General features: G+C 35.0%; 1 protein-coding gene across 3 annotated transcripts in view; it reads right to left on the bottom strand.

Moving 5' to 3' along the window:
* Nucleotides 1–20582, bottom strand: part of LOC136042363 (syntaxin-binding protein 2-like) — a 70854-nt gene that overhangs the window by 32927 nt on the left and 17345 nt on the right. For 2 of the 3 annotated variants that reach the window (XR_010621278.1, XR_010621279.1), the window contains exon 4: nucleotides 19205–19320. Coding sequence is in view for 1 of the 3 variants with exons in the window: in XM_065727331.1 (XP_065583403.1) it covers nucleotides 9770–9868; nucleotides 19205–19320 (215 nt within the window). In the remaining 2 variants the exon portion in view is untranslated. Of the gene's footprint in view, nucleotides 1–9510; nucleotides 9869–19204; nucleotides 19321–20582 lie in introns of those variants that run through there. The other variant, XM_065727331.1, reaches the window with a different exon arrangement.

Below are 20582 nucleotides of genomic sequence, written 5' to 3'. Positions count from 1 at the left end.
TTGTTAATTAATTAATTATTAGTCCATGAAATATTGTTCTTGCAAGAACATGTTTTGACCAAATCAAACGTTTCTAGCCTAAAGCAATCTTCTGTCCACCATTTTTTTCGGAAAAGGCTAAGAAAACTAGAGGCCACTTTTCCGGTGGCCTAGCAATTTTCTTCTGTTTCCCATCAAAGCCCTCTGTGATTCATTGTGATGATAACATCTTAGCGATTCAATGTGACAGTACCGCCTTTATAAGCGTTTACTTAGCTTGCAATCGACGTTCTATAGCATCGTTCATATCTTTCGCTAAATGTTGCTCTAGTTTAAAGTCTTTACTTGAAAGTCGACGTTTTAAAGTCCAAAATTGGGTTTTAGTTGGTGACCTTAACTGTGACATTCTTGGTACCTCCGATAGGTCAATCCTCTTGCTAGAATCACTTCCTAGTATATATCACGTCATAGTTAAGAGCCTCCCATTCACGTATATTCATAACAGAGGCTTTTCAAAATCAAACCTGGATCACCTGATCTCTTCCAGTTCCAGCTTAATATCATCGATTGTCAGGGTGGACGAAGAGAAGACTGATGACGATCACCTTATTCTTAGCTATAATTTGTCTTGTGAGCTATCTGGCAAAACACTTTCGGCTCAGCCGAAGTGACATACGAAGTTGAACTGGGATCGTGCTAATGCCCACTATACCTTGCTACGCTAACTGCTTTACTGTTGACCCTAAAAGTGCCATATCACCTGCTGCAAACTTCAGTTTCCTCGCCTTCAAGTAGAGTTGACCTAAATTGCTAATATTATCAAATTGTCCATTGCCTTAAACTAGCTTCCAAAGCTGCAGTGCCTGTGAATAAAGTTTGGATTGGTACAAGAAAGCCTAATTAGAACGTTGATCCTGAAGTAAAACGTGCTAAGCCAAAAGCCAAATTTTGGCTACGCATGTGGATATCATGTGATCGACCATCGTCTGGAGCTGTTTTCTCTGTGAAACAAAAGTGTAAACTTGAATATAAGGCCAGTTTGAAGAGAGCACGCTTGAATGCATGGCCAGGCCCCACCGATAAGGCCTCCTGGAATTAGGTTATTAATAGTGAGAAATGTCCCCCATCTACCCTATCTTGTCTCCTGCTAGCTAATTTTGTTGATCATTATAAACGTGTGTTCAGTATATTTAATAGTTTTCTTCAGTCTTTTTATTTCACGTTGCTTAAACTGCTTTTACCATACTGTCTCCTGCAGGCTCCCGTCCAGCCTGTAGCAATATCTGAAATTCGCCGGGCTTTAAAAAAAATTAAGCGTTTAAATAGCCTTGATGGTGACGGCCTTTCTTACCGATTTTTGGCTTATGACTGTCCTGCTCTACTTAACCATCCGCAAATATTTTTCCAGTCTTGCTTAGCACAGTCGCTTGTTCCTGATAGTTTCCTTTGTGGCCGTGTAACGTCTATTCAAAAGCGAGGCAAGGACCCCACGTCATGTGCAAATTATCGTCCCATTACAGTATTGTTTTTTTTAAAGTAAGTTCCTTGAACAGTTGCTACTACCAGAAATTGAGTCGAATTGTTATTTTACGCCTTTTCAATTTGGTTTTCGGAAAAGTTTCGGTTGGTCCCATGCACATCGTGTTTTACGCCGACTCATGAAAGATGCCGTAAAAACTAAAATGTTTTTATACTGTCTTACTGTTGATATTTCTGTCAACAATATTGTGCACTCTCAGGCTCTATTTTCCCTTGCGTCTTCAGGTGTTAATCCTTCCGTACTAAGTTGATTGTCTTCTTGGTATTCAAAGTCTAAGATTTAAGTTACCTGGAATGGCCAAATATCTGACCCGGTAAAAATTAATAAGGGAGTTCGGCAAGGTGCCATATTGTCTCCTAGTATATTTAAATGCGTGCTTGCATTGTGCCTGCGTCCCCTTAGAAGTTCTTTTTTTTACGGTAATATTGGTTTGTCTTCTATTGCATATGCAGATGACGTTCTTCTTGTTGCCCGGACTCGCCGTGGATTGCTTTCTAATTTTACTATATTAACCAATGAACTATTTAAGATTAGACTGTCAGTTAATGCGTCTAAATGCGAGTTCATTTCTTTTAATAGCCCTCACGCGGTCGCTCCATTCGTTGCTGAAACTGCGGTTTTACCATGTTCTTCTTTAGTTATTCGGCCTGGTCTGTGTTTCGGCCCAAAACTTTCCACAACCTGTTCATCCCTAGTGAATCAAGCCGTGAAAAACCTACGCGTCGCGTATGGAAAAATATCCCCAAACAAAAGCTGTTACAACCGCAACGGTTTGTGCATGATTTATAACCCTTATTGCGCCCCTGTGCTTTTGTTTTTATCAGGCATTGCTCATCTGTTTTGTAAGAAAGATCATCATACTCTAAGTGCAGCTTATTTAAGATATTCTGAATTCCTCCTCCGGCTTCCTAGATGGAACCGAAAAAAAAAAATAATTGATCGATTTAGTTTAATAGATGTGCCTTCTCGGATTCCATCTTTCAGTGATGATTTATGTAAAAATATTATCAACTTTATTCACATTTATGACCATCTGCAGCCTTTTATCCATATTAATACTGGTTAATTAGTCCATGTTGTCTTTTGTCAGTTTTAATTTTTTTCTTCGCTGTTTATCGTTTTTGTTTTTGTTTATTTATAATATTCCGTACTTTGTGTTTTTTATACTTTTACGGGTAATAAAGCTCATTCATTCATTCATTCATACCCTAAGAACTTGTGTGGAGGAAGTTTAACCTTTGCTTAAGTCTCCTATGGGCTTGAACCCAGTTGAGTTGAAACAAATGTATTAGTTTGATCAAGATAAGAAATTGGAATTCTTGTGTGTTTCCTCACCTGCATACTATCTTCCTCTTTGGTCCTTAAATTCATTGAATGTGAGTAAACCAGTAGATATTTTGGTAAATCTTAGTTATGTAATCATTTTTCTATCTCAAAGCAGTACTGTCATCTAGAAAACATTTTGATTTTTTTAATAGTAAACCAACTGTTGGGGTAACGCTTCGCGCCACCCCAACACCTAGTTGGTGGGGGCACTTCGCGCCCCCCAAGCCCCCCGCGTGCGTAAGTCGTTACGCTCCATATTAGTTACGCGCCACTGTAGTTGTATCCCTGTGTCCCATCTGTGAATATAGATATATATATATATATATATATATATATATATATATATATATATATATATATATATATATATATATATATATATATATATATATATATATATATATATATATATATATATACATATATGTATATATATGTATATATATATATATATATATATATATATATATATATATATATATATATATATATATATATATATATATATAAAAATAAGTTGTCTGTGGATCTGTGGATCAGGTGACGATCCACAAAAAAGGTAAAAAACTAAAAAAAAAACTGAAAAAACTAAAAAAAGGCAAAAACTACAAAAAAAACTAAAAACTAATAAAAAAAATAAAAAAGCTAAAAAACTAAAAAAACTAAAAAAACTAAAAACTAAAAAAAAAACTTGAAAAAAGGAAAAAAATGAAAAATAGAAGAGAAAAAGAAAACTAATAAAATTAAGAATAAAATAAAAAAAAATAAAAAAGATAAAAACTAAAAAAAAAGTAAAAAGAAAAAATGAAAAAAACTAAAAAAGGTAAAAACCAATAAAAAACTAAAAAGAAAAAAAGGAAAAAAAACTAAAAAAACTAAAAACTAAAAAAAAAACTTAAAAAAAGGAAAAAACTGAAAAATAGAAGAGAAAAAGAAAACTAATAAAATTAAGAATAAAAATAAAAAAAAATAAAAAAGATAAAAACTAAAAAAAAAAGTAAAAAGAAAAAACGAAAAAAACTAAAAAAGCTAAAAAAAGGTAAAAACCAATAAAAAACTAAAAAGAAAAAAAGGAAAAAAACTAAAAAAAAATTTCATCTAAAAAACTGAAAAAAACTGAAAAATAAAGGAGAAAAAGAAAACTAAAAAAATATAAATAAAAATAAAAAAACTAAAAAGATAAAAACTAAAAAACCTAAAAAAAGGTCAAAACCAATAAAAAAAAACTAAAAGGGGAACACTGGGACACAAATGACGACCGGAATACTGGGAATATAAATGACGACCGGGACACAGGGAATGTTCAATTAGCAATCACCATCAACAAATCTCAAGGGCAATCATTAGAATCATGATGTATAGATCTGAATATGGATTGTTTTTCCCATGGACAATTATATGTTGCATGTTCAAGAGTCGGTAAACCTGACAATCTAAATAAATGACGACACTCAAAGAGAAAGCGACCGGGACAAAAGGAATGTTCGATTAGCAATCAACAAAGCACTGGGACACAGGGAGTATTAATGACGACGACCGGGACACAGGGACATAACTACAAAGGGGACGCCGGGGTGCACAGGAGGATATATAAATGACGATGGCGACTCAGGGAATGGTCGATTAGCAATCACCATCAACAAAGCTCAAGGGCAATCATTAGAATCATGAGGTATAGATCTGAATACGGATTGTTTTCCCATGGACCATTATATGTTGCATGTTCAAGAGTCGGTAAACCTGACAATCTATTTATATGCACAGACAATGGGACAGCAAAGAATGTTGTATATTCGCAAGTTTTACGTAGTTGAAAACATATATATATATATATATATATATATATATATATATATATATATATATATATATATATATATATATATATATATATATATGGCGCGTAACAACTTACGCGCGCGGGGGGGCTTGGGGGGGGGGCGCGAAGCGCCCCCACCAACTAGGTGGTGGGGTGGCACGAAGCGCCCCCACCAACTAGGTGTTGGGGTGGCGCGAAGCGCCACCCCAACACCTATAAACGATAAACAGCGAAGAAAAAAATTAAAACTGACAAAAGACAACATGGACTAATTAACCAGTATTAATATGGAAAAAAGGCTGCAGATGGTCATAAATGTGAATAAAGTTGATAATATTTTTACATAAATCATCACTGAAAGATGGAATCCGAGAAGGCACATCTATTAAACTAAATCGATCAATTATTTTTTTTTTTTCGGTTCCATCTAGGAAGCCGGAGGAGGAATTCAGAATATCTTAAATAAGCTGCACTTAGAGTATGATGATCTTTCTTACAAAACAGATGAGCAATGCCTGATAAAAACAAAAGCACAGGGGCGCAATAAGGGTTATAAATCATGCACAAACCGTTGCGGTTGTAACAGCTTTTGTTTGGGGATATTTTTCCATACGCGACGCGTAGGTTTTTCACGGCTTGATTCACTAGGGATGAACAGGTTGTGGAAAGTTTTGGGCCGAAACACAGACCAGGCCGAATAACTAAAGAAGAACATGGTAAAACCGCAGTTTCAGCAACGAATGGAGCGACCGCGTGAGGGCTATTAAAAGAAATGAACTCGCATTTAGACGCATTAACTGACAGTCTAATCTTAAATAGTTCATTGGTTAATATAGTAAAATTAGAAAGCAATCCACGGCGAGTCCGGGCAACAAGAAGAACGTCATCTGCATATGCAATAGAAGACAAACCAATATTACCGTAAAAAAAAGAACTTCTAAGGGGACGCAGGCACAATGCAAGCACGCATTTAAATATACTAGGAGACAATATGGCACCTTGCCGAACTCCCTTATTAATTTTTACCGGGTCAGATATTTGGCCATTCCAGGTAACTTAAATCTTAGACTTTGAATACCAAGAAGACAATCAACTTAGTACGGAAGGATTAACACCTGAAGACGCAAGGGAAAATAGAGCCTGAGAGTGCACAATATTGTTGACAGAAATATCAACAGTAAGACAGTATAAAAACATTTTAGTTTTTACGGCATCTTTCATGAGTCGGCGTAAAACACGATGTGCATGGGACCAACCGAAACTTTTCCGAAAACCAAATTGAAAAGGCGTAAAATAACAATTCGACTCAATTTCTGGTAGTAGCAACTGTTCAAGGAACTTACTTTAAAAAAAACAATACTGTAATGGGACGATAATTTGCACATGACGTGGGGTCCTTGCCTCGCTTTTGAATAGACGTTACACGGCCACAAAGGAAACTATCAGGAACAAGCGACTGTGCTAAGCAAGACTGGAAAAATATTTGCGGATGGTTAAGTAGAGCAGGACAGTCATAAGCCAAAAATCGGTAAGAAAGGCCGTCACCATCAAGGCTATTTAAACGCTTAATTTTTTTTAAAGCCCGGCGAATTTCAGATATTGCTACAGGCTGGACGGGAGCCTGCAGGAGACAGTATGGTAAAAGCAGTTTAAGCAACGTGAAATAAAAAGACTGAAGAAAACTATTAAATATACTGAACACACGTTTATAATGATCAACAAAATTAGCTAGCAGGAGACAAGATAGGGTAGATGGGGGACATTTCTCACTATTAATAACCTAATTCCAGGAGGCCTTATCGGTGGGGCCTGGCCATGCATTCAAGCGTGCTCTCTTCAAACTGGCCTTATATTCAAGTTTACACTTTTGTTTCACAGAGAAAACAGCTCCAGACGATGGTCGATCACATGATATCCACATGCGTAGCCAAAATTTGGCTTTTGGCTTAGCACGTTTTACTTCAGGATCAACGTTCTAATTAGGCTTTCTTGTACCAATCCAAACTTTATTCACAGGCACTGCAGCTTTGGAAGCTAGTTTAAGGCAATGGACAATTTGATAATATTAGCAATTTAGGTCAACTCTACTTGAAGGCGAGGAAACTGAAGTTTGCAGCAGGTGATATGGCACTTTTAGGGTCAACAGTAAAGCAGTTAGCGTAGCAAGGTATAGTGGGCATTAGCACGATCCCAGTTCAATGTCACTTCGGCTGAGCCGAAAGTGTTTTGCCAGATAGCTCACAAGACAAATTATAGCTAAGAATAAGGTGATCGTCATCAGTCTTCTCTTCGTCCACCCTGACAATCGATGATATTAAGCTGGAACTGGAAGAGATCAGGTGATCCAGGTTTGATTTTGAAAAGCCTCTGTTATGAATATACGTGAATGGGAGGCTCTTAACTATGACGTGATATATACTAGGAAGTGATTCTAGCAAGAGGATTGACCTATCGGAGGTACCAAGAATGTCACAGTTAAGGTCACCAACTAAAACCCAATTTTGGACTTTAAAACGTCGACTTTCAAGTAAAGACTTTAAACTAGAGCAACATTTAGCGAAAGATATGAACGATGCTATAGAACGTCGATTGCAAGCTAAGTAAACGCTTATAAAGGCGGTACTGTCACATTGAATCGCTAAGATGTTATCATCACAATGAATCACAGAGGGCTTTGATGGGAAACAGAAGAAAATTGCTAGGCCACCGGAAAAGTGGCCTCTAGTTTTCTTAGCCTTTTCCGAAAAAAATGGTGGACAGAAGATTGCTTTAGGCTAGAAACGTTTGATTTGGTCAAAACATGTTCTTGCAAGAACAATATTTCATGGACTAATAATTAATTAATTAACAAGTCTTTGTCTTTTGTGCCATTAATATTGAGAGAAGCAAAACTTAAAATAGTGACTTGGTTCATTTTGAAGCAGAGTTCAGAGCTCGTTTGATCACTGGGCAATTCATACTATAGGAAACATGAGCTTCGCCGAAGTTGGCACATTTTCGAGCCTCTAAGCAAAGATTGTCTTTAGTATTTGAACGGCATCCAGAACATTTAGAGCACTTCATCTCATACGGGGCACATGGGCAGTGAGCAAACGAATGATGGATACTTTGGCATCTAAGACACCGTCTGGGCAGTTCTTTGTATTCCGATATTTTAAAAGACTCGTAACCCAAGTACAGACCTATAGCGATGGCAGATTTTACTGCAGCGGAATCAAGGAACTCTAAACGGAATGTATGAGAAGAGCCGATCTGGGTGGCCTCAACAAGACCAGGAATAGCGGAGATGAGTATACTGCTTGAAACACTATCGGGAAGTCCCCTAATTACTCCAAGAGGTTCGCGATCAATCACTTTAGCAAGAATATTTGAATAGCTCGCAACAGCGGATGCGGCTGGAGAATTGGCGGAAACTTTATCCCGCGTAACAACAACCCATATTTTCCTTACCGGATCGACTTTACCGACACAATTCCGTCATGTCTGGCGAAAGAATCAAGCTTTTCCTTGCGAGAAACGGGGTCTCTTAGTTCTGGAGGTAGATATTTAAGAACGACGGCATACGAGAGTTTGGAATTGGTACCCTTACTATCTGAGACCAAAAAACCATTTATAGACGTTGCTGGACCATTGAGGTGAGCAAGCGATTGTAGCTGATCAAGGCACTGGTTGACTTTGGCGGTGAGGATAGAATAAGCTGACGCCGGAATGCTAGGGACTTCAGAGGGGGATTTGATCACGAACTCTGGAAAATCAATATTTTCTGCAGGGCAGCGAAAAAGAGTAGCGATAATGTCCGACAATGAACTATTCTTAGCACTGGGTCCCGAACGACGAGGTATAGGCTCATTTAGGAATCAATTGCTACATAAAAGTTTCTTAGCGCCAAGAACATCTTCATATGGGAAAAAATCAATAGCGTATTTCATAATCGACTGATAGTCCAACCCCTCATTGAGATTGTGCTGAGCAAAGTTCAAAACTGAGCAATAATAAAGCGTACTGGTATTCCAATTGTTTATGATAAGCAAATTTCACTCACGACTCGGCATCAGTCCAAAAACAATTAATCGAAAAAGGTATATCCACAGAGAAGTTCTTAATAAGCACCATTATGAAATGATCCATACTGGCTACACGAATGCAATGAAAATAAATAATAACTTATCTTTGAGTGGGGCAAGTAATCCAAATATTTAAATGCACGACTCAGATGATAGTAGTGCTGAATACTAACTCACCGCCACAATTCATAAATAATCCTTAAGCCGTAATCATGTACAAGTTTATAAATTTATCTAACAAGTTTCAATTACAAGTTCAAAAGTATTTCACTCGTTATTTATTCCGAACAGGTACAGAGTTAATCTGGCTTAAATTCAATTAGTTGTTGACAGGTCAAATACCAAAAGAGAAATGACGCTAATTCAATAACGCTGTTTTTAGACACCAAAATCTTTACTGCAGAGTGAGACAGTTGTAAAGATAGTTTGGATTTCCAACTTTCATAATCCATCATTTGCTTTTACAAAGGGTTTGCAGAAAGTAAAATTTATACTGTGTTTGATTACTGCAAGATTATTTATTCGAAAAGCCCGGTTACTTATCTTTGTATCGTTGGACGGGTTATAAACAATGTCAAAGGCTAAGAGGGTAAGTACTTTAAATGGTTAGGATTAGCTGTTGGATAAATTACACCAGTCCTGCTTATCCCAGAAAATGCAGGATCAGTGAGTGCAAGTGACGACGTTATATGTAAATAAAACACTCATATTTTCAATAATGGAACAAGTATATAAATAATTTCTTAGACCACACTGCTTTTCCATTTACGAAAAAAAAATAATTGAAGAAAAACGGGTTTAATTTCTTATAAAGCAGTGACAACAAAATAAAATAAAAACTACACTTTAGCTAACCAAAAAATAAAAATACTCCGAATATTTCGGCCCCAGGTCCGGGAGCCTTTCTCAACGGAAAAAAAAAACAACAAAAACGGAGAAAATTACAACAATTTAAGACTATATTTAAGACATTATAAAAATGCCACGACAACTAAACCAACATAAAAAATATAAACAATCAAATATATAAGAAACTAAAACTCACATTTTAAAACAAACACTCCCGCAACTGAATGTAACTTTAGAAAAACTGAAGTAATTGGCACTTTCCTCTGCCACGATCGATGTATAGATGGGAATCTATTAAAAATGAAAAATATAAATACTTGCAGCAATACGAAAAGAGGTCACCCAACCCCAAATCCAACCAAAATCTTACAGGTTAATGAGACACAATTATGAATTATAAATTGAATGGATTTTTTCATTTGCTATTTTAGCTGCCGTCCGTTGACTTCTTACAGCATTGACCATGCTTTGACCTCTGTTCGCAAGGTTATTACTTGTTTCAGGACAATTATGCAACTCAATACTCATTGAAGTTTTTGACTGGTCTTTAATTAAACTATTATAAATTGAATTTATTTTAAATTCCCCTTCATCTCTATTGATACTAATACCCCCATAGATAATCTTTTTTATTTGTATAATTTCTCTGAAACTTTGTAAAAGTCCTACAGACTTATCAACAATTTTTGTCTGATCAAATAAAATACTATGATGAGGAAAATTAAACACGTGATCCGCTATAGCGGATTCAAAAGTATCAGGTTTTTATTCTGTATTAGCGAGCAATCTATCGCAGTTTTGTGTTGCTGTAGCCTATTTTTTAAATTCTGCTGTGTTCTACCTACATAAAATTTACCACAAGAGCATGGAATTTTGTATACCCCCTGTTGTATATTTCTTGGAACTTTATCTTTTCCGTTATTTCGCCATGAGCTTATATTTTGTCCTGATTTAAAAGCTGTTTTTATATTATGGTTTTTTAATTCTTTCCTTAATTTCTGTGACAACCTTGGGATATAAGGCAAAGTTATGTAATTTGGTTTTTGATTTGATCCATTTTCTTCTAATTTTACAGGTTCCAGTAACTTTTTTTTTCCTTTTTTCAATTATTTGAGAAATCATATTTTCGGGATATCCATTTCCTACTAGAATATCCTTAATAAAAATTAATTCTCTACTAATATATTCTGGTGAAGCTAAATTTAACACTCTATCCACTAGAGAAATAACTACCCCCCTTTTTACTTGGATCGGGTGATTTGATGTGAAAGACAAATAGCGGTTGTTATTAGTTGGTTTACGGTAAATTGAAAACGCTAGTTTATTATTCTTTCTATGGATCCAAATATCCAGAAACGGTAATTTTTTTCTCTGTTTCATTTTCAATTGTAAAAACTAATTCCCCTCCCAAATTATTTAAATGTTCCAGAAAACCTTCAATTTGTGGTTCCCCATAATTCCAAATAACTAATACATCATCCATATATCTGCCCCAAAATTTAGGTTTTAAAAAATATGTATCAATAGCTAAATTTTCTACATACTCCACATAAATATTAGCTAACAGTGGACTTAAGGGTCCTCCCATTGCTAATCCTCTAACTTGATGGTAAAAATTATCTCTAAATTTGAAATAATTAGTATACCTGCTAGTTATTTTAATTAGATTTAATATAGTTTCAATCTCGATACCTGCAGACAATTCTTCCATTTCACTTTTATGCACATCAAGTTTTTTTGATAAAACAAAAACAGATTTATTGAAAGGTATATACGCATACATTGACTTTATATCAAAACTAAAAAGTCTAGAATCACTTGATATTTCAATATTTTTAAGTTTATTTTTTTAAAATACTGAGTTTTTTATATAAGACTTTTGGAGATATAATAAAGGTTTAAGCGTCTGTGCTACCCATTTTTCAATTTTTTCTGTTGGTGAGTTCCTTGTTGACACTATAGGTCTTAGAGGAATGTCTGTTTTATGTATTTTTGGCAAACCATATATTCTTGGGCAAACCGTCTTAAATTGTTGTAATTTTCTCCTTTTTTGTTTGTTTTTTTCCGTTGAGAAAGGCTCCCGGACGTGGGGCCGAAATATTCGGAGTATTTTTATTTTTTGGTTAGCTAAAGTGTAGTTTTTATTTTATTTTGTTGTCACTGCTTTATAAGAAATTAAACCCGTTTTTCTTCAATTATTTTTTTTTCGGAACAAGTATATGAAACTAAATACTGAAAACAGAATGATCCAGTAATTGTGAAATATGGCAAACCTCAAGGTTTCGTAAATGGACCCAAGATTTTATTCCCAATTTAGACCCTAACTTTAAAATAGACCCTAAGTCAACTTCAATTCTTACTTTATTTCTGCCTTATCAAAACAATATTGTAGCACGAATTTTATTTAGAATCATTTATTCTCGAGCTAACAGAGCTACTGATGGAGTGTGCGCGTGAAATTAAAATTGAAAATCTCGAGAAATAATTTTCCATTTCAGAATCAAGTGGAGACGTTCTTTGTGTTTCAGAGTTTATTTTCCCCTTTTTTGTATTTGTTTGAAATTAGGAATGTTGTTTAAAGTCTTGGTTTAGACATAGAGGTCATGTCTCATAGCTTTTGAAAAAAGTATTATGATCTCACGGATTGTTAGCAATAAGTTTTCGTTAGCTAACAATTGGAAAGCAGAAATAGGCCTAATTTTAAAAGTACAGGGTTGAATTAACCAGCTATGATAATTATTGAAATTATTGGTTTGAGATTATTGATTGTCCCCAGATGGATGGTCGAAAAGAATAATATTTGGCAATCCTCCAACCTTCTTCTGTAAGATATGTCCTAGCCATCTCAAGCTTTCTTTACAACCTCTAGGGAATGGGGTCGAACCACAATTTTAGTACACTCAAATATATGTCCCAAGGTAAATCAAACGGGTGCCTAGAACAATTCTCAGACAATTTCTATGAAGAATATTCAAAAAATATTCTTCTGTCTTTAGAATTACGCTAAAGCTTTTAATTGTTTTAAAAAGCAAAATTGTGGCAAAGAGTCAAACGTTAGCGTAAAGAGCGAGGGATTGCGGAGGGGACAACCCATTTCATATACGGAGTAATTTCTGTTCGTTTTAAGTTTTAATGTCGCTCCTTACCTTCAGTTAAAAAAACTAGTTTTTTTTATGTAATTTCTGAACGTTTTTGAATTAATGCATGTTTGATTTTGGCTCTCCACACATAAATTATTAAAATGAAATTTGCAAATTCATTCCTTTTTTGGCTAAATGGCTTTCTCTTAGTTTTGATCCGACAATTTTGAGAAATAAGGGATGGGTAAGGAAGCCTAGTTGCCATGCAATTTTTCGGTTACATAAAAAGGCAATTAAAAATTTTAATTTTTAACGAATTTTTTTATTAGTAAAAAATATAACTTAAGAATTAACTTACGTAACAAACTTTTATATTCTTAAATTTTTATTATGTATTCATATACATAATAGGATTTGTACCCTCGTTAATACCTCGCTCTTTACACCAATTCTTTAAGAATGACCCCTGAATCAGAAAGGCCGTAGAATAAATAGTTGAAATTACTAAAAATACTATAGCATAAAGAGCGAGGTATTTATCTCCTCCTTAATACCTCGCTCTTTATAATAAAGTATTTTTAGAACCCCTCATATGCGTAATAATATCTGTTCGTTTTAAGTTTCAATGCTACTCCTTAATTTCAATTGAAAAAACTTTTCCATGTTTATTTTTTCATTGTTTTTATAGTAATTTTAGAAAATCCTGCCCCCTTTTCATCGAATTTCTGTTCCCCCATGACATATTTTTCCAAGGGAAGATCCTCCCACATATCCCCCTCCCCTCAAACCCACCCCCAAAACCAAAAAAAAATCTCCTGAAAACGTCTGTACACTTCCCAATAACCATTATTATATGTAAACACTGGTCGAAGTTTGTATCTTGCAGCCCCTCCCCTAGGGACTGTGGGGGAATACGTTATTCCCAAAGACTTAGTTGTTCTGGCTTTTGACTATGCGGAGCAAAATGGCTATCTCAAAATTTTTATCCGTTGACTTTGGAGAAAAAGTGAGCGTGGGAGGGGGCATAGGTGCCCTCCAATTTTTTTGGTCACTGGAAAAGGGCACTGAACTTTTCATTTCCGTTAGAATGAGCCTTCTTGTGACATTCTAGAACCACTTGGTCGATACGATGACCCCTGGAAAAAAAAACAACAAACTAACAAATAAACACGCACCCGTGATTTGTCTTCTGGTAAAAAATATGAAATTCGACATTTTTGTAGATAGGAGCTTGAAAATTCTGCTGTAGGGTTCTCTGATACGCCGAATGCGATGATATGATTTTCGTGAAGATTTTATGACTTTTAGGGGGTGTTTTCCCCTATTTTCTAAAATAAGGATATACTTGTGAAATTCTAAACCAGTGCATATTCCCTTAAAAAAATTTCCTCTTAAAAAAAAAGATTATTGATCGCACCAGCCTCTTTTTCTTTCTTTTTCATTCTTTCCTTTTTTTTTCTTACTTTTTGCTCCAATACTCACTGAATGTCTGCCAAAAGGGTGGGATTCAACCTTACAATAGGCTTTGGAGAAACTGAGTAATATTCTTTATCCAATTTTGGCCACACGCCTCCACCTGCCCAAGATAAATGCTGTTAGGCTAAACAACATTAGGAAAATAGGCAACCCCTGGAAGAACTGACCCCATCTAAAATGTTTTAGATGTGTATTAACACTGTTCTTGGCTGGAAGAAGTAGCATGGCACGTTCATTTTTTAAACGAAAAAGATCGCATTACGATAATTTTTCAAAATACGAATTAAACAACTGCAAAACAAAGTCAAAAAAATTAGTAAATGAGGATTCCTTCAACACTGCGTAAAATATATACAAATATTTCAAAATTATATGAATGTATTTCTTATTGATGCTTTTTATTTTATTTTGATTTATTTATTGATTACACTTTAGTTTTTATTAGCCTTTTGGTGGTTGTCTCTGAGCTATGTTGGGTATTTTTATTGGGCATAGTACCTTATTGTTGCGAGAGCAACGCTTTTTTTTTTCTAGAACCTCGATTTCAGCTTATTCCTAGATAGCGGTAAGTGTATAACCTTTGCGGTTTTTATGGAAACTGTGGACCTTAGGCCAGATTGATGAATATGACTTTGCATTTGGAAAGATTCGTAAAACTCTTGCCTGGGGCCAAAAAGGATAATTTTTGCTTGTGTTTCTACCCATTTCTGTTCGCGATTTCAGCTTAGTTTATCATTCGATTTGTCGCACTTAGGATTGCGGTAGAGAAATGGTATCAGATTTGCCTCTTCAACTTTAAAAGTTCTCTTATTGCTGAAGAAATTAGAGTATATCCTTTGTTCCTTTCTAAATAATGACGTTAGAAACTTGGCCAAAGGCAAAAAAGTCAACTTTTGAACTAAGACAGATATATTATTTTCGACGGCAGTCATTCGCTCTTGATGAACCAATCAAAGCATATGTCATCCATTTTTTGGTAGAAAAATTCCTTCATGAGATATACCAGTTTGAAAGTTTAAAGGGGTTGACAACTTCAGTAGTAAGGTACACATTGAAACCAAAAATTGACCGATACCAATTGTGAAACATATAGGGGAGTTTTAAGCAGCAGTCAGCTGCTAGCTCATAATCATCTTCGGCAGTGAGGGGTTCGCAAATTTTGCTAGTTGGTGTACCTATTATTTGTTTCCGTTGTATTTGATGGTAAGAGCAACTTGGTTCCAGTGGTAAGACATGTAGGAGACTTGTAAGTAATAATCGGCTGTTAGGCTACAATCATCTTCAACGATGAAGGGTTTGTAACATTTGCTAGTTGCAATGAGGGGTTTGCAACTTTTGCGAGTTGGTGTAACTAGTATTTATTTTAAGATTCCTACAGATTAACAACTTCAGCGTTTAATCGAAGCGAGGAAACAAAACCAAAGTGTTGCTATCGCAATTTTTACTCGGCGAACCCGAACAAAGATTGCCGTAACACATCAAGTTGCCCATGTAACGTAGATCTAGTTTTGACTTGGTTTACAGCGGGTGGTACACGTCATTCTTTTCTTTTTCAGTATATTTTTCTCTCTCTTTACCAATACCTGAATTACTGGAAACGCGGCCTTGGAGGGGGAATATGCTCAGTTTTTTTTTTTTTATTCAAATTTGTTTATGTAGTTGAACCAACAGACTCTGAACTATTATTTTGATTGTATAGCCAATAGCCATCCTCGACCAAACAAAGAACAAAAGCTGAACCAAAATCGTAAAAACATTACAAAGTCAGAAACTCAGCATAAAAGGTTCAATCAAATAACAACGTTTTTCTTCTTTTTGTTTCGAGTTGTGTATTTTTTATTGACTCTTATATCTATGATTTTGCTTTATTTTTCTTTCAAAGCTATGAGAACAGCTATGATTATAAACCCAAAATATGTGTTCTGTCACATTCCACCGATCTTGAATAGTCAGAAGAGAAATGGCAGTAATATCACACAAATACAACAATACCCACATTTCCATTGAGCTAGAAGTTGCCTAGAGAGACCTGGGCATCAAACTTGAACCATGCTTGAACTGACAATGAATTGGCTGATGAATTAGTCATTGAGGTGTTCGCAAGTGCTCGTTAAGACTATTTCAGAGAAATACATGGATTCGTTTTCAGTTGTGCTGCTACTCTGTTAGCTACCATTCCCTTAACAAGTACAGTTTTCAGCAGGACTTTTTGGATTTCAGGGATTATTTTAAGCACCACAAACTGGCTGAAATCATACTTCAAAGAAACACAAAGGAGATTGAACACGCTTATCTACAAATTGGGATCTGATGGTGAATACTGATCATGTTTTAAGCAATTGAAGAATTCAAAACATAACAAACACTTCCATAGTTGGTATACTTTTGCATCTGAGCCAGAGCATAGCAAGGCTTATTCAACAATAACCATGTCAGCAACAGCAAGACATATTGAAGAGGAGACGTACTGCTTTACAGTGCCCTACCCTCCTGAAACTCCACAAACCAGTATAAAAATGTTAAAAGGTTTGACAAAAGCGGACATTTGACACTTGATGCGGTCACCATCGATAACAGATTGGCGAGGATCACCCCATCCCCCTCAGCTTTAAACAGTCATTAGCAATTAGAAAATACTTATCGTCAAAATTATACGCTTTACAGCAAACAATGAGAAGAAAATTCATTTTTCCTCAAGGAAAGATTGATTTATCTATTTTTTAAATAAGTTTTTTATATTTTTTTTATTTGTCGGTTGTCAACAGCTCTTCTGTGTTTTTTTTTTTGGCAGAAATCTAAAATCTAAATCTTCTTCTTACTAAAATTACTTTCTTAAGCTCATGATGGTGCCACTAGGGAGGATTCTTCTCTATGGGTAAACAGAGCTACCCCACCCTCAGTTGACTCCACAGCCAACTGTTAAAAAATCTTCAGAAATAAATAACGAATAGAAAAGGGGCTATAAAATCATTAGCTTTAAAAATTACATTTTACATCTAGATGACTCTTCTGTTATGGAGAAATCCGAAAATCTAAATGTTTTTTAAAACCAAACCTTATTTCTTAAGATGTTCTTATGGCTCTTTCCGTAGCATTTACTATGTGTAGGTAAACAGAACAACCGAACCCTCCTAAATCTCTGTGGTACAGGATAGAATAACTGCAGGAACAGCTTGGGTCCTTCACATCTCGAACAGCCCCCCTCTTTAATGCTGACTTTTTAGTAGAAAGATAGATATTTGTCATTTTATTTGAACTTGAATCCTACAAAATTTTCAATCAGTATGATTGGAGGCAAAAACTGGGTCTATGGGCCTTCCAACGGTACCTCCCCTAGCAGAGTTTACAAAATAAGATGGACATATTCTACCTTGTTTGAAGCAAAATTTGACAAGGATTTTCTCCCGCATTGTTGGAGGCATAAAAAAGATCCACTGCCCCTGCAACACCGCCCTTATCGCAAGAACAGCAGCAGAGAAATGAGTAGGTTTTAATTCAACTGGTTAAGAAACTATCTACAACCAAGTAATTTTTGACCAAAAAAATCGAATATTGGCCCCCATTCTATGTTTTCAAAATATGTTTCTGGGCATTTTCAATGAAAAAAAAAGCCAAAAACCTCACTCCCATCCAAAAGTTTTTGTGTGTCTTTGCGGGAGTTTTTCGTGTGCGTGCATTCATTAGAGAAAATCATAAAAAAGTTTTCACCAACCGCTTAAAAAGGATTTTGCATATGGTCCAGGCGCTAGCAGCCTTCGAAGGATTTTAACTCTATTACTGAAAGCGACTTGTAAGCAAAGATCCACGAGCATTTTCATTGTCAGGTTGGGGGGTTAGACACTTCTGTTAAGCGTCTATTATTAGATTTTGATAAGCATTTGAGGATAAAAAAAAAATCGTCTCCATCTCTATCACATAGGATGACTTGTAGTCAAAAATCGTAGAGTATGTTCATCATCAGTTGCAAGGAGCTACAAATGTTTGGAAGTTGACCATTGATTGTTATGACATTGATTGATTGTTTATGACATTGACTGTCATTGATTGTTATGATCATTGATAATTACATTTTTTAAACAATCAAACAAATCGGAAACTAATGGCATATTTGAGACAAAGCACCATCTTATATTCTTAATTTCCATGCCGGCTTGGGTTCAGCTCCGAGAGATGAGACACCATCCTCTTCCAAGACTTCCGGTTTTGAGTAGTCGCAAGTACATCTTAAAGTCTTATTCCTGCCTTGCTAAGGAAGTGATGTAGGCTTTCAAAGTTTCGGAAGACCATTCTTATTCTTGGACGACCACATGGTCGCCCCCTGCCTCCAAAGCAACATAGCCAATCTATTCTGCTTATTGCATCTTCAGGAATACAACGTGAATCGGGTTAGGTTTTATATTTTTGGGCAATGTAACAAAACATTAGGTGTATACATAGTGCACTTTTAAAAGATGTCAGGCGCAGTGCCAGAAAATGAATAAAAAAGTTCGTTTTAAACAGGAACAGTGTATTTTGGGACCATCTTTCAGAAACACATCATAATTTTTATTGAAGAAAAAGGTCTTCTTTGAACATCATTTTTATAAGCTTTGAAACGTTGACAACGACAATGTCGAGCAAAATTGATTAAAGAAATAAACCATTCTTTTAAGTTTATCTTTTAATTATTGTCCACATTTATTTTCATTGGTGGCTCTTCTTTGGTGAAAAGAAAAAGTTATCAATTCTAACCTTTTGACAAGTTTGGAAAAAAGAACAACAGAGAAACGTGGGGACTACTTACCAAAAATCTTGAGACTCAAATTTTTTTTTCTTTTTAGCAGCTTGAAATTTCATGCTGGGCACAGTGAAATCAATCAAGTTTTTGAGAAGTAGCGGTATTTGTCGCTCCAAGAAAAAAAATTTGTGACAGCTTACGAAATATAAATATAAAGGATTTTAGATTAGATTTTAGATTAGATTAATTTATTTCAAAACATGTATACAAAACATTTTGCTGCACTTGAGATAAGTGAGTAGATTTATAGATAAGTGATTTTTCTTTTCCTCTTTAATAGAACTAATAACTAACCTGACTTTCATAAGGAATACAATCAATATTGATTTCCTTCAAAGTTTCTAGGAAATTGGACAGCTTGAGACATTTGACAACTTCAACAATTTTGTTGAAAAGCTCATCTGGACACGCTGCATGCAAATAAAACATAGAATTAGTTAAAGGCAACGACAAATAAAGCGAAAAAATACTTAAAATAAAGCAATTTGAGAGTGAAAACTAAAATTTTTTATTAAACTTTCCTAACCTAAAAAACAGCTAACTTTATTCTGATATAACGAACAAGTGAAGTTACTAGGCATATTTTGGTTGCCAAGTCCCCCTTAAAAATTTCAATTTAAAAACTTGAATCCTTTAAAATACCTATCTAAATCAGAATATTCAACTTCGTCTAATCATATTTATAATAGTTAATATTAAACGTGAAATTACCGTCTAACTTAATTCAATCAAATTCCAGGTTGTTACGTCTGCTAGAAAGCTAGAATTTCTGGTCTTTCTAGAAAGCTTTAATATACATAAAATGAGAAATCACTTGAACACCTATCTAAAATAGTTTATCAATAGCAAGTGTTCTCCGATGCAAATTCGGACAAATGGGTGCAATACATCCAACTTCTTTGTGGAGTATTTTTTAAGTGTTGTTGTTGCATATTAACTTCATTTACAATGTTTTTTCTCTGTGTTTCATTTTTCACTGTTTTTGCTGCTTGTTCGTTTTAAAAGCAGCTAAAAATGGTTATCTTTTCTTATTTGTAAATGCAATCTTACCGGCCGAAAAAAAAAAAAAATAATTTCCAACCCGAAAAAGCCAACCGATACTAAAACGTATTTATCATCAGCCGATATGGGATTCAGCTATCGAGGTCAAATTCGACTCATTTCAAAACATATCTTCAGGGCTCACCGTATTTAGACTTTATCGTATTTAAGAGGCACTATGTTTGACGGCAGTTAGTTTCAAATCTAGATTAAGGATGGTTCTCCCCCAATCTTGACATGGGGAATCCAAAGGGCCTGTTAGAATTTTTCTATCTGATTTACTTTCTAAAATACAGCCTGGTATCTACAGGGGTAAAACCTGACTTTATTGTTTCCTAGAGGCAAGACATGACATAAGTATGGCACAAGAAAAGAAAACTTAGCATCTTCATTCAGCAGAATATGAGTTGCAAAGACAGGAGCAAAGCAAAATTTCTTAAATCTATTCATAAGATTCTTTATCTGTTTCTTCTGATCAAAAAAAAAAAAAAAACAAAAAAAAACAACAAAAACGCTGTTTTGAAATTTTCGCAAAAAAATTGTAACATGCGTCGCTTTTCAGTACCTTACAAATAATAGTCTTTTACTGACTATTAAATGAAAAAACAAGCTTTTTAACGAAAAGTAAGGA

Source organism: Artemia franciscana, unplaced genomic scaffold, assembly GCF_032884065.1.
Source record: "Artemia franciscana unplaced genomic scaffold, ASM3288406v1 Scaffold_1174, whole genome shotgun sequence".
NCBI classification, from domain to species: domain Eukaryota; kingdom Metazoa; phylum Arthropoda; class Branchiopoda; order Anostraca; family Artemiidae; genus Artemia; species Artemia franciscana.
The sequence above is the reverse complement of the archived record's forward strand: the minus strand, read 5'-3'. Positions and strand labels throughout refer to the sequence as shown.